Raw genomic sequence first — 14,122 nt, 5'->3', positions numbered from 1 at the left:
TCTATATGACACCAAAGATAAAGACTAAAGATGATGGTTCATGAATACCATCTTCCTGGAATGATACAGAATCATTTTTTTTTTTTTTTTTTTTTTTTTTGTAGAAAAACCTCCCGGCAAGATTTCCTCTATTATGTAAGGTGTCGAACTTACGGCAGACAATCTATTTTTAGATTTGCTACTTATGAGTTCTTTAATTGTGTCTGAAGAATTGTCTAGATTGACAAGAGAAGTCTCAGGCAGGGAACTGAAAATTGAGACAAACATAATCCTCCACAAGCTTTCCTTCTGCAAAGGCAGCACGCAATGGACTCACACATTGTTCAGCTCCACCGCTCGCAGGTCGCTACACTCTGTGACTGTACACATCCACAAATTATTGTGAGCTGCCATTGCAAAAGGCTAGCATTTAGCAAATGTGTGGAATAGATTTGGGAAAAAAAAAGGAAGTGAGTAGCACTCAATTACAAACTGCTTAGCTGGCTGTGGTTTTGTTTGATGCACAGAGATATTAGTAAAGCCAGACATAAAGCACGAAGGTTTCAGTCTGAATCAAATTACAACGTTGTGTCACAATGACCTCTCCCTAGCAGTGGATACCACTCCCAACCTCTCAAGGAAAGTACTCCTTCTGAAATTTTCAACCACTCTGCTATTTCCCATCTACCTTTCATCAGATAGAAGGATTTTCTCTACATCTTATTTTTTTGAAGTTTAAAATATATATTTCCAAGTATTCATGTAATTACACAGACCCCAGAAAGAGGAATAAACAGTACAGGTATTCTGCATACGGAAGGCGAGCAAATTAGATTCATGACCAAGCAAATAGAAATAAAAGATTGTACACTTTGAAGGAGTGCTCATTCAAACATTGACTAGAAGAATTGATTCATGGTTTGTTATTAGTGTCTAGGAGCATGGCATATGAGTTACAACATGACATTCACTGCTGACTGTCTATTTAAAAATGGATAGAACATACATTGTATATTGTAATTCTCATGTCACCATTGTTTGATTTGATTTGATTTGATAATGGTTTATTGAAACAAACATGCAAAGTAGTAGCCCAAAGGCTAAATTATAATGCATCACATTGTAAAACATAATTATATCAAACAGCATACATTGTATGAACAATTCAGCAATGACAAATATCGACTACATCAACATAACAAATATACAGCATCATATAAAAATGCAAATAAAAGAACAATTATACCAAATATATTACTTTATGTATTTCCTGAATCTGTGTCTTGTTGTAGAATCACCAAGGATGGCGCTGGTACCCTCAAGTTCTCCTCCCTCTCTCCTGATGATGCTGGTATCTATACCTGTGATGCTGCTAATAGTGTTGGATCCACAAAGTGGGCTGCATCCCTACAAGTTATCCGTAAGTTTTGTGCCATGTCATCATCCTTTTTCTTTCTTTCATTCATTCACCATTTCTTTTTCCTTCACTCTCTCTATCTCTCTCTCTTCTTCTTTTTGTCCCTTTCCATTTTAGTAACTAACTTCCAAAGGATCTTGTCTAAAGTGTATGACATTATACTGCGAATCCAAGGATGTTGCTTTATATTCCAAAGAGTAATCAACAAAGCATCGTCATTCATATTCACAGAGGACATTCTGATAAAAGGTAGTTTGAAGTTGATTGGATATTTGCAGGAGTATGCATGTACCATGTATTCATTTCAGTTCAATTCAGTGTTCCATACAATTTACTTCATTTCAGTTCAATTCAAGTCAAGTCAATTCAATTCCATTCAGTGTCCAATTCAATTCAATTCAATTTAATTCAATTTAATTCAATTCAATTCAGTTGAGTTCAATTCAATTCAATTCAATTCAGTTCAATTCAGTTCAGTATACAGTAAGTCTCCTTGGTGAGGATTAGTAATTATGATTGTTTTTTATGCTCCCTGCAGGCAAGTCATTTGCTGACTCTGCCCCCATCCAGACAGCCCCCAGCATCACCCAACTCCCTCAAGCCCCAGGTTTCCCCATAGTGGACAACATCACCAGGAACACGATGAGACTATCCTGGCCCAGTGCACGACCCCTGACAGACCGGGCGGTCAGTCTGACTGGCTACCGGCTTGAGTACTTCACTCCTGACCAGATGACAGGTAAACCAGGAATGAACATTAGCATGGCATGAAGGTGATAAAATGCATAATGTATAACCAGACATTTTTGTGTACATGAAACTTTTGTGAATTTTGTGAGGAGAAACAATTCTTGAAAGTAAAATGTTAAGGTATGTCTTCACAATTCAGTATGTATAGTATACTCATATTTTTTTTTCATGGTCAGCAATTTACGAAAGTTTCCTACCCCGAAAAAGGCCATTGGCTCCAGTGTGTGCAGGATTCCTGCCATGAATGTTTCTGGTTTTACAGCATTTATATCTCTTGAGCAGTTGTAGTTTACTATCAGTGATATTTAAACTGTATGAATTTTCTGAACATGACTGAAGCCTTTGGATAAAGTTACAGTTTCTGCCATCTATAATTTTTCCCTGCTTCTCCAAGGATGGACTGTTGCAGCTGAGCGTATCCAAGGCAACTCCTTCACTGTCAAAAATCTGCAGGAAGGCTTCACCTATGTCTTCATGGTCCGGGGTATCAACGAGCATGGCTTTGGTCCCCCTAGCCCAGTCTCCATCAGGGCCAACACAGAGTCGGGTACTCACAGGGAGATCCCTGGCCAGGAGACGGCCCACCAGGCCCCTACCACCCAGCCAGACGGTGAGTTCTCATTCCTCGCCTGAGTTCAAATTTTTCCCTATATGGCTGTGTGTCTCCTGCTTAGGGTGTCTTTCTCCTGTTTAAAATTTCCATCGCTATGTTTTCCTTTTCTGTTACAATGACAAAGTGTGCATTGTTCTTGTTTTTTTGCTACAATATCATTCATACATATACTTTGTATTATATTCAATCATTTGTCCTTCTAAATTGTTGAACAGTTGACTCTATAAATGTATCACCTTGTATTATATATTTCCTTTTATTGATGGAAAATAGATAATTGAATCTAAAAATTGAGCCTTTTCAGTGTTGTCATATAATATGTTCAGAAATTAGACTAAGAAAGTACCCTGGAGCATCTGTAACCCTAGAGTGTCCAGGGCCCAGGACCCTGACCACAAGGGTTATTGTGATTCACACTTGTGATGAGAGCATACTGAAATACAGATGGAGAAATACAGAATACTAGAATACAGACTGAGAGATATTTGTGTCAAGTACCACATTTCAAAACCTGTATTAATGTACTACAATACAAATTTAGTAAGTACTGAATGTGTCAGTTGAGGATTCAAGGTGATGCTGCTGCTGGTTGTAGGATAGGTCAGCTTGTTTTTATTCATTTAGTATTGTATTTTTTTTTTTGTATGTTTGTGTCATGTCTATGTTTGCTCCATTTTTCCTCAGGAGGTGACTCACGAGACATTCTTCAGGACAAACTGGATAACTGTGGGATCTTCATCAAGAAGGGGGAAGCAATAGGGACTAAAGAGATAAAAGTGGTTTGGCAGGTAAGCAGAAACCTCTCAGTCATTCAGTGTTTACTTCCACCAACGGGCTAGAAATATCAGAGACAACGGAAAGTTCATAAATTATCGATCCTATCACCACAGCAGCATCAAATGACAGCTTTCGTGCATCCAAATATCAGCATGATCATTATTATTATTATCATTATTATGTATTTGACCAGGTAAAGAATATAGGATACATATCATGAACATTACAAACATGAAACAAAAAACATGCGTCAATGCAAAGAAGTCAACTTGGGCATTACAGAGGTAAATCTTTGGAGGGTTGTGTACGAAGCCGATGGGAATTTGAGACTGCAGGGAACAGGTTGTCTAGATGCCGAAGACTTATAAAGTGGTAAAACTGACAAGTGTTAGATAAGTGACATAAACTACCGGCTTACTAGGAATCCTTGATATCTCTGCTTGTCTCATCAGATTGTTCGCCATGGTGATTACATCGACGGCTACTACCTCCGCCTCACCCCTCTCGGCAGCACCGAGAGCAACTTCAAGATCCAGCGGGTCATAGACGCCAAGAACGCCATCCAGGGTGGACTGCAGCCCTGGACCCGCTACGCCGTCACAGTTCAGCCCTTCCATGGTCTCAACCATGTTGGACGGGAGAGCCAGAGAGTCATTGTGAGGACTGGACAGGATGGTAAGTGCAGTGAGGGTCTGATTTAGGGTTTATAGGAACACGTTACCTTTGAGTGCAGTAATGGTCATAAATGAGGTTTTTCATGCAGAATATCATGTTGCAAATCAAATGCTGCAAATGCTTTTAAGGGTACACACACTGTCAAAATTACACATCATCCGCACATTGTTCCAACTCTACAAGCCACAGTAACTGCCCTCTCTCCCCAAATAAATGACTAGAAAAATGACCAGAAAAATGATTGCACTTTACATGTTAAAGTGGCAGTCCTTGAAAGTATTTTGGTGTGTGTAAGCTCTGTAGGATGTTACAGGTGATGGTAAGAAGAGCAGAGAAGAAGAGCGCTTTTTTTATATCAAAGGGTCAAAAACAAATTTCAAATGTGGAAATTCTTATCTCTTTGTTGCCATGGCAGCCCCTCAAGCCGCACCCCAGTTCATCAAGGCCAGTCAGAATGGCTCCACAGCCATTACTGTCAGCTGGCGCCCTCCGGTGGCCGACAAGGTACCAGGCATCATTGCTGGCTACCATGTCTTCTGCCTGAGGGAGACCCCTCCAGGTCTCAGAAACATCACCACCCACAACAACCGCACCCTTACTCTGGCAGTCACTGACCTACAACCTGGGTGGCAGTACGGCATCAAGGTGGCTGCTTACACCATCGCTGGAGCGGGGCCCTTCAGTGACGTCGTCTATGTCACCCTTCCACCAGGTAAGTAGAGGAGGTAGAGCGGTGAGGGTTGCCAACTCTGGGCCCTGTTTCATAAAGCTTGTTGTAAAGTTACGCATGACAGTACAAGCGACTTAAATATGGCAAGCCAAGTGGGTTTCCTAATCATTGCTAATTCCAATAGCTAAACCTGAAATTTGCAGATGATAATGATTATTCTTACATGTTAAAGGGATGGTACGGTATTGGTGGAGATGAGAATTGGGCTTTTAACTTTTTGCGAGATACCAAGAAAAAACTTATGATATAGTACAGAGCATACCATTTTAAGAGGAATTCAAAGTTTATTTGATGAAAGTCGGGTTTGGAATGACTGAAACATCTAAAAACAAAGTAAAACAAAGCGATCGTAATAAAGTGTGGGTGCCACACTTTATTAGAATCGCTCTTTTTTGGATATCTCAGCCATTTCAAAACCAATTTTCATCAAATAAACATTGAATTCCTCATAGAATTACATGCTCTCTCATATTTCATAAGAGGTTTCTCATTATTGCACCAAAAAATGTTAGAAACCTGAAATCAGGTCTCAACCAAAACTATACGATCCCTTTAACACACGTTTTTAGTTGAAAGTGTTTTTCTGCCCCAATGTAGATGAAATATTGTCATACAGTCATACTTTGTTAAAACGTAAGAAAAAGAAAAGAAACAGGCTCACATTTGGCACTTCATATTCCAGTCCTTCGTAGAGTCATGCATAACTTTACAAACAGCTTTATGAAACAAGGCCCTGGTCAACTAGAGATTCCTTTATGTTAGTAAACCGGTATGTGAGAAAAGTTTGAGTAGAATGTGGAACAGTTTCTCTCAAGAGACATAGTTTGTTTCCTTTCAGAAAGAAAGATTTGATGAAAAAAGGAAAAATCCTATAAATTGTTTGAACTGCAAAATAGATATGTTTACATGGCCTTGTAGCATGAGAATTTGTTACTTTTCCACAGTAAGGATCAGTCCAGTTAGATTGACTTCTTAAGAAATTTCACGTATTGGTGTTTCAATATGTAATGTTCATAAGGAGAGTCCAATAGCACTAATGTCATTATTAGGTAAATTGGAGATGATTACTCTTTTTTACCAAACTTTGTTAGGACCCGATGACCCTGATACAAGAAAAGGTCTCAATGATGGTACGGCTGGTGGAGGGATGAACACCATTCTCTACCAGCCGTGGTTCTATGCTGCCGTAGCTCTAGCACTGCTGCTCGTGGTCGCCTTCATCTTCGTGCTCGTCTGGAGGCGACATCGAAAGAAACCTTGCTCGCCTGTCAGCACTGCTAAAGGTAAGAGGATACAATTCCTGGACATGTGACTGTCATGTCCTGCACATGTGACTGCCTTTCATTTCAAAGGCATGAATGTACTGCTATTTTGTTATTTGCATATTAACAAGCCACATGTAGGTAGCTTGCAATTCTGCCAAACAATCTCACTGAGCATGTGGTATGTTTAGTTCATACTGCCATGAAATAATCTCAAAATGTATCACTCAGACAGTGCATTAAGTTCCTGTGGAGAGATGTAAGAAATCATACTCAATGATTTTACTCAATCCTGGAGGCAACATTCTGTTTGTTCAGCCTATTGCATGTTCAGTTAGAGTGATTGGGAATGTTATATCGTCTTGTCTTGTCTTTTTTATGCAGGTATCATCAGCAAAGACAATGTGAATGCTCAGAACATGTGAGTACAGTTTGATTATACAATTTTGACAAAGATTCTTACTGAATAGTTACCATCAGAGGTGACAGGTAAAAATAATGAGCATGTGTATTTTCACAATTAGTTTGATACCAGTTGTCCCTGTAACAGGTACATGTCTCACTTCAGCTTTTCAGGTGTTACATTATGGGTATAAGATATCAGTCAAGTAGCAATGTATTCATAGATTTTTAAAAATCACACTTGTGTTTGTTTGAAGAAATTTCAGGTCATGTTCACATACTCATATAATGTACTACTACTTGTGTAATTGTGTAACAGGGCACCCCGCCCCACGCAGCTGAATGGCACCGCTCATCCGGAAGGAGATGCTCAAACATGGACCTCTGCAGGCCCACACTCTCATCATCACCATGGTAACCAACTGTTCTCTTCTTTTTTTTCTATCTTCCCCCTCATCTCTTACTCATTAGCTGTGCAGAGTACATTTCATGTACACACCCTTACAAATATATGGGACTGAGAATTTGTTAATCAGTACTTGAACTTTTATGACAGGCAGTGCATGGAGACAAAGACACAAATATTCATTCAATTCAATTCAAATGATTTTATTTCCATATAAAGTTATACAAAGCAATATGTGACCCGCTACAACAAAATGATCCTAAAGTCGGGCGAGGTCGATTATTTGAAAATTGCATGACACAATTCCCTAATCTTTCTGCTTTAAATTGATATATAACACGTCTCATAAAAATAATCGGCGGCGGAGATATCGATGTTTAAAAGAGAGCATGTCAAGACGTCTGGGAAATCACTGTTTCGAGAAAAGCGCCCTGAAAGTTCTCCTTGCGACGCAATCACAATCAAGAGACACGCAAGTCAGTATTCACCTCAGGACAATAGAAGTTCAGCCCTAGCAACCCCCGAAATGCTCATTCAAACACAGCGTCGGCGGTCTCCTCACCGACCAATCAGTGACCAGGATGTCAGGAGAAGCGGTTAGGCATAGCGCAACCCGCCCGCACGCACCAGTCGACTGGGCAATGTGCGAGCTTCACGCTTCGGTTAGCAGCAAGCAGCAAACTGACCAATGAGATCACTCTGGTCGTTGTTAGGGGCGGAGCCTATGTGTGGCGCTCAATCCAAATGTTCGAACCAGTTTCTGCTTCGTTGAAACGTCCAAAAAACATGGCCCAGAAAAACGCTATTTTTTGGTCTTTCCTTTCATCATTTTGCTTCAAAATTTCGACAGATGATAGAAGACATGTCAGACTCTAATAATATGTCAAATTCAGAAAATTGTAAGTTTTGACCAATTTTGATGCTCTAACTTCAAACTCGATTTTCACGGCTTCGACTGTGCGCGACTTTAGGACCATTTTGTTGTAGTGGGTCACATATACATTATGCTTACATGAGTACATAATATTGTAAGGAACTTAGAATCACATAAGTTTCAACAAAACACAGATACAATATTATAATGATATCAACTTTGCTTTTTAGATGAATAAACAAGTAAGCAATACAATTCCTTTTTGTAACTCTGTATGGAAAAGAGGAATTCACAAGAGAAGCATAGCTTGTAATTTTTGTGAATTACTCTAGGAGATGAGGGCATCTCAAGATTAGAAGAAGACAAGTGGTAGAATGAATCCCAGCCAGCAACTACAAGAGAGATATCTATGAAGACACTGGGAATGATTAGATAATATGAACAGAGCAGATGGGTGTGCAAGGGGAAAGCACTATCTTTTTTAAAGAAACACCAAATGTCTCTAATATTGAATTTCAGTCTACCCTATATATTGCAGACTCTGACTTGCAGAACCTTTTATAAAGCAAGCATTCATTTCAAGCTTCGAAATTATGTCTTGGCATCCCTCTTTTCATGTATGTTCATACAACATAGTTCATGAGCTCTTTGGTTTTTATATCATCCATTAGGTTGTATGGGAAATTGCTGCACAGGGAATGGATCATCGGGTGATGATACGCTGGAGAAAAACAAACCTCTTCCAGCTAAGTGGCCCAACGGCAACCCTCCCGTCTGGTTACAGGAGATCTATGGTAAGAGAAAAGTCTCAGGTGTGATTGTCATATCATCATGGGATATGTGTGGTTCTCTGTAGGATTCAAAGAGTTGAAGACTCAAATTCTTGTGAAAGTAACTAAAAACATTAGTGGGTAAGAATCAACTGTTGTTACAAAGTTGTTGAATGCAATAGTCCTTTGCTGCATAGACAATGCATGATTTGATTGAGATCAAGTTGATAAAGTTGGGTATTCCTTTAAGCGTTTGAATAACAGAGACTGGTTAGGAATAGCGTGAGAAATACTGTGAAGATCTGAAGCATGAACACAAAGTTTGTATGGAGTGCAGTGTTACTCTGCCCTAGTGATAATTTGGAACATAGATGGATAGGATATCGATAAAACTGATGACATCCTGAATCTTGTTTCCATGCCAACAGACCCCAAGTACCCTTCACACCTCCAGAGCCAGGTCAGTAAGGAGACACACCTGACCCATGACAGCCAGAGCAGCAGTGGCTTTGGGAGCTCCTTCCCTACCCTCAGCACATTCCACGGCATGATGATGCACCCCAGGTGGGATGCTATCAATCTTGATTAGATATGAATGTTGCCAGAGTTGTTGTTTTTTGTTGTTCCTTGTTCCTCTGTTGAGTATTATTTACAACTACCATTTCGGTTATGACCAACAAGGATACATAGGCAGGGCAACCCTCTTGTGTTAGAAATACTGTAAAACCAAAAATGTTTGGCTGGATTTCAATTTGGCGAGAGCCAAAATTTGTGAAATTAAAATGCATTCAAAATTTCTTGTCTACACTATATGCATTGGATGTCAGTGGCAATTCACAAAATTTTTCATGCCTTGAAAAAGGATGCTGGTTCCAGTTCACAAAAATTTCATACTGCGAAAATATCTTACTTTACTGTAGATTGTAATCATGAATATTATGCAAGCATATCCCCAAATAGGCACAGTCAAGACAAAGACATGCTAATGATACCAACTTAGCAATGTACTCTGAAGTCAGTCTCAGCTCCTATTTCAATCATGATCTTAACATCAACTGGTGATTTCTGTTGTATATCCCTCTCATCCCAGCTCTCCTGAGTATGCAGTTGTTGAGAATGAGGCAGAGATGGAGGAGGAGCTGAGCATCCATGCAGCCAGCACCCTTCCCATCATCCCTAGCCCAGGCACGAAGGACTCCCACCGGCCTCCTCCGCAGTACACACAGCACACCCACTACCCCCATCACTCAGATGACCCAGAGCCCTACGCCTCGGCAACCCTGGTGATGCCCCCCAACATCCGGGAGTACCCCGCCCGGCGACAGAACTGCAGTGATAGCAGCTCGGAGTGGTCCGGATCCTGGCAGTCGGCGAACCGTGAAGGGCGACGCCCGGGAAGGATGGTGATGACAGCAGGCCATGGTAGTCCAAGGGGAAGACATGGATCACATGATGGTGCACCACCAATTCCTGATAGAGGTTAATAACCACATGCTATTCTAGACATTTTGGCTCTATAGTAGCATCAATGTCCCAAGTTTTTGCAGATATTTTTCATTGTTCCACTTGTATTCTAGAGGGAAACTTCGATAGAACTGCATATGCACTGAGGAAAGTGATGATGATAATGAAAATGAATAACACTTATATAGCGCTTAATACTGATGTTTCTAAGCCCATTAGTCCAAAAAAAGTGATATGAGTATGCTGAAAACAATTCATCCTTGCATAAGTCATCACACTTCAGATGTTATACATCAGATTTCTATCAGATAGATCTTTTCTACTTTGTAGTTCATGTAAGTTCATACAAGTCATCTTCAGTGAAGTCCAGTGATATCAGACTAAGAAAATAAGATAACTGTGCTGTCACCATTGCCATCACAGTCAAACTTGGGTCATATTGATTAAGTGTTCCAAATATTGCTGTGCCGTACCTGTTTCACCTGCTGAAATAGTCACAAAGTCTAGTTATTTCACTGTCATCTGATTATCAAGCCTTTTCTACAAATTGTAATGTTTCCATCCTGTAACCAAGGTGATTTTTTTTTTCCTCCTCCAGATCCAGGCTTCTCAGACCACTCCAGTCAATACTCTCGCTGTAGCTCTGGCTCTAAGAGGAGCAGACACCCCAATCCCACCACACCGGGCAGGCAAGCCCAGAGGAACTGGGCTGAGATTCTCCCCCCTCCCCCGGAGCAGCCCCCAACGGACATAGACTCGCCGGGTGGATCGCTGCCCCCCTCGCAGCCAGGCTCCCTCAAGTCTTCCTTCCTGCGTCGTGGCAGCAGCCCCAGTCAGCATATGGGTGGCCAGGCCTACGTCCAGATCAACCCAGGGACGTGTGCAGATTGTGAGGCATCTCGCTGTCCACCTGTTCCCCCTCGCCACCACCAGCAGAGTCCCCTCCTCAACCAGCCCCTCTCTGGTCACTCCTCACCAGTCCCCATCTACCCTCCCCCGCTGCTTCCCCAGCAGCCATGTAGGACGGAGATCCCTGGCCCACAGTCACATTTCCAACCAATCACAGCGCTGAGTCCGCATGCCGGCGACAGTCCAGTTCACAAGCGGGGGATGCATAAACTGACTCGAACCCCACCACCGACGACGAGCAGCGGGAACATGACACCCGTTGAGCTCGGGACAAGGCAAAATATGATTCCCTTGCAGTCGGGACCAGGGAGCCCCGGGAGGGGAGTCTTGATGCAGCGGTGTGGGTCGGAGGAGCAATCGATAGCTTCGCAGAGGGTGTTTGAGGACCCGCGCCACGCCCAAATCGGGCAGGAGTTGTTGCAGTACATGAGCAGGAATGAGTTGGAGGACATGTCGGAGGATGCTCCCTACGCCCCCATGTGTCTCAAACCATCAGACTGTAAGTCACAACATTGTGTCTCTCACCTTGTATCTGTGTCCTATCATGATGTTACCATAACCTCATCCTTTTTACACATGTACAGCAGTGGAAATGACTCACTTTGGTGGATTCACAACTCACCACATTGCCAGCAATTAACATCATTTTGCCAGATTACCTGGCACATTTTTGTTTTTGTCATTATAAAATAAACCTCAGTATGTGACCAAAGACTAATTGTCAATTATGGCGTATAAATTGTTTTAATGGTCATGAATGGTACAAAGCTACATCTCAAGGGCTGTGGAGATATTCAATAGTAGTGTTTGTCACCAAGCAGGATGGTTATTTCTTACAAAATGCTCATACGGTGTACTCCCCCACATTTTGTATGAACCCATGATGTATGGGTACACAAAAATGTGTGTGTTCAACTACTTGTGGAGAAATTGCATGGAATCAAATACTTCTTGGGACACCCCTCCTTGGCACTGATGTATCAAAACCCTTTTCTCTTCTTCCACAATTTTCTCTTGCAATAATGCTGCACATAAATTTCTTCAAACAACCTATTATCATTTGAAAATCAATAATGTTCCTTGCTTCATAACAGTGTTAAGCACTTATTACAGGAATTTATGTAATCATTTTTTACTCCCAATGGTAGCTTTGGTCTCCTTCAGCTAATCACAAATCCACCAATCAGAACATGAATCCACTGAAGTCAATCTCTGCTGCTCACAATTTATACCAGACAAGTTCTTGAGACACATAAAAATTATACCCTACAAAGAAGGTTCAGATAATGTAAGAGTATTTCATTGATATCAGAATATGATATGGGTTAGTCAAGCACATGTACAAATCAGTGGTCAGATAATCATGGTATTGTGATAGCAAATTACTTGTAATGTTCTCCCCTGGGCAGAACATTCTGAAATGTTTTCTTCAGGGGGAAGATTTCAGTGTAAACTTTCTCATGCATGATAGCATTATGGCATGCAAGATGCAAGGATTCTGAGGCTGTGTATAGTCTTGCCTAGCTAGGTTTGGGGATGCTGCAAAAATGGCACCATGCAAAACTGACCAGTTAAAGGTACGCATCAATTTCAAAGTACTTTGACTAACCCATATAGTATAACTCTTGCTGTCAGGAATATCTTGTGGTGGATCATTTGGTTCATTCTCTCTCATGTCGGTTATCATTGCATGATACGTCAGTGAAGTTCTTATCTTGCAGTTATTATTATCATTAGCTCTTATAGCAGCAGTATAGTAGTAGTAGTAATAAGCCTGTCAGTGGTAAAAGTAGTAGTTGTTGTTTTAGTAGCAATATAGTAGTAGTAGTAGTATAGTAGTAGTAGTAGTAGTAGTAGTAGTATAGTAGTAGTAGTAGTAGTAGTAGTAGTAGTAGTAGTAGTAGTAGTAGTAGTAGTAGTAGTAGTAGTAGTAGTATAGTAGTAGTAGTAGTAGTAGTAGTAGTAGTAGTAGTAGTAGTAGCAGTAGTAGTAGTAGCAGAAGTAGTAGTAGTAGTGGTAGTAATAGTAGTAGTAGTAGTAGTAGTAGTAGTGGTAGTTGTAGTAGTAGTAGTGGTAGAAGTAGTAGTAGTAGAAGTAATAGTAGAAGTAGTAGTAGTAGTAGTAGTAGTAGAAGCAGTAGTATCGGTTGTAGCGGTGTCAACTGAAGCATTTATGTTAACCCGTTGAGGACGAGTCCCAAGTATACTGAGGCAGGTGTCTATGGGAATTGCGTGTTGTAGCAAAATCAAACTGTCCTCAACGAGTTAAGAGAAGCAGCAGTTGTAGAAGTAAAATTTTTAGAGTGAGTAGTAGTAACTGCAGCAGAATTAGTTGGAGTAGGAGTTGTAGTGACAGCACAAACAGGTAAAGTCATTTATCACCCTTCTTGCAGTGAAATCTTATTTCAGATGTTCTGTAATAAAAATGAGAGACATGACCCTTGACCTTTACCCTGTATTACCTCAATAGGCTCACAGTCAGTCGGCCCCCATTCCCTGTGTGATGTGGAGAGTACAGAACTTAATAACCTGGAGAAGGACGGAGACCTAGAGACAGCTAGCAACTGTACAGGTAAGTTGAGAAACTCTCTGAACCATTCCTTGTCAAAGTGTCTCAATAGCAGAGGTGTAGCTAAGAACACTGGGTCAGTTGGTGTATGAGAAACTTTGGTGTTGCTGGCCAATCAAAATCATTGTTGCATGCATGTCTTCTTAATAGGGCAGACCCTGAGCCAATCAGAATGGTTGTTTCAATATTAGCAATTATTTGCAATTGATTGCAACTTTCTTGCAACGGGGCCCTGGTATATTGAATAGATGTAATAAGCAATGGTATCTCCCTCCAAGCATAATGCTCTTGTTTTGAATAACACTCTCAAGCAATGCCCCATTGGTCAATGCGAGGGTTGTGAAACCAAGGGTGAGATGGATCTGTACGTGGAGGGGGATGATTGTGTGTGTATGGTTTAAATGGATGCATCTCTACACAGGATCGACACAATAGAGGCATCAGTAGAGGTGCAAGGCAAAGAGGTGCACTCCTCTTCTCAGAGCACGCCCTCTACAGCTGAGCTTAAGTTTTGCTTTTAGAAGAC

At 41.0% G+C, this 14,122-nt stretch overlaps 1 protein-coding gene across 1 annotated transcript in view; it reads left to right on the top strand.

Moving 5' to 3' along the window:
• The window catches only part of LOC139724509 (roundabout homolog 2-like), an 85,913-nt gene that overhangs the window by 67,599 nt on the left and 4,192 nt on the right, over positions 1–14,122 (top strand). The window contains exons 10-23 of the mRNA XM_071635643.1: positions 1,272–1,399; positions 1,935–2,135; positions 2,541–2,756; positions 3,444–3,547; positions 3,989–4,211; positions 4,627–4,923; positions 6,033–6,224; positions 6,588–6,624; positions 6,925–7,019; positions 8,557–8,679; positions 9,084–9,219; positions 9,746–10,134; positions 10,718–11,527; positions 13,498–13,599. Coding sequence (XP_071491744.1) covers positions 1,272–1,399; positions 1,935–2,135; positions 2,541–2,756; positions 3,444–3,547; positions 3,989–4,211; positions 4,627–4,923; positions 6,033–6,224; positions 6,588–6,624; positions 6,925–7,019; positions 8,557–8,679; positions 9,084–9,219; positions 9,746–10,134; positions 10,718–11,527; positions 13,498–13,599 — 3,053 coding nt within the window. The remainder of the gene's footprint in view (positions 1–1,271; positions 1,400–1,934; positions 2,136–2,540; positions 2,757–3,443; positions 3,548–3,988; positions 4,212–4,626; positions 4,924–6,032; positions 6,225–6,587; positions 6,625–6,924; positions 7,020–8,556; positions 8,680–9,083; positions 9,220–9,745; positions 10,135–10,717; positions 11,528–13,497; positions 13,600–14,122) is intronic.

Source organism: Diadema antillarum, unplaced genomic scaffold (assembly GCF_040938485.1).
Source record: "Diadema antillarum isolate AM-2024a unplaced genomic scaffold, OU_Dant_1.0 scf00000217, whole genome shotgun sequence".
Taxonomy (NCBI): domain Eukaryota; kingdom Metazoa; phylum Echinodermata; class Echinoidea; order Diadematoida; family Diadematidae; genus Diadema; species Diadema antillarum.
Note: the sequence above shows the minus strand (reverse complement) of the source record. Positions and strands in the feature narration are given on the sequence as shown.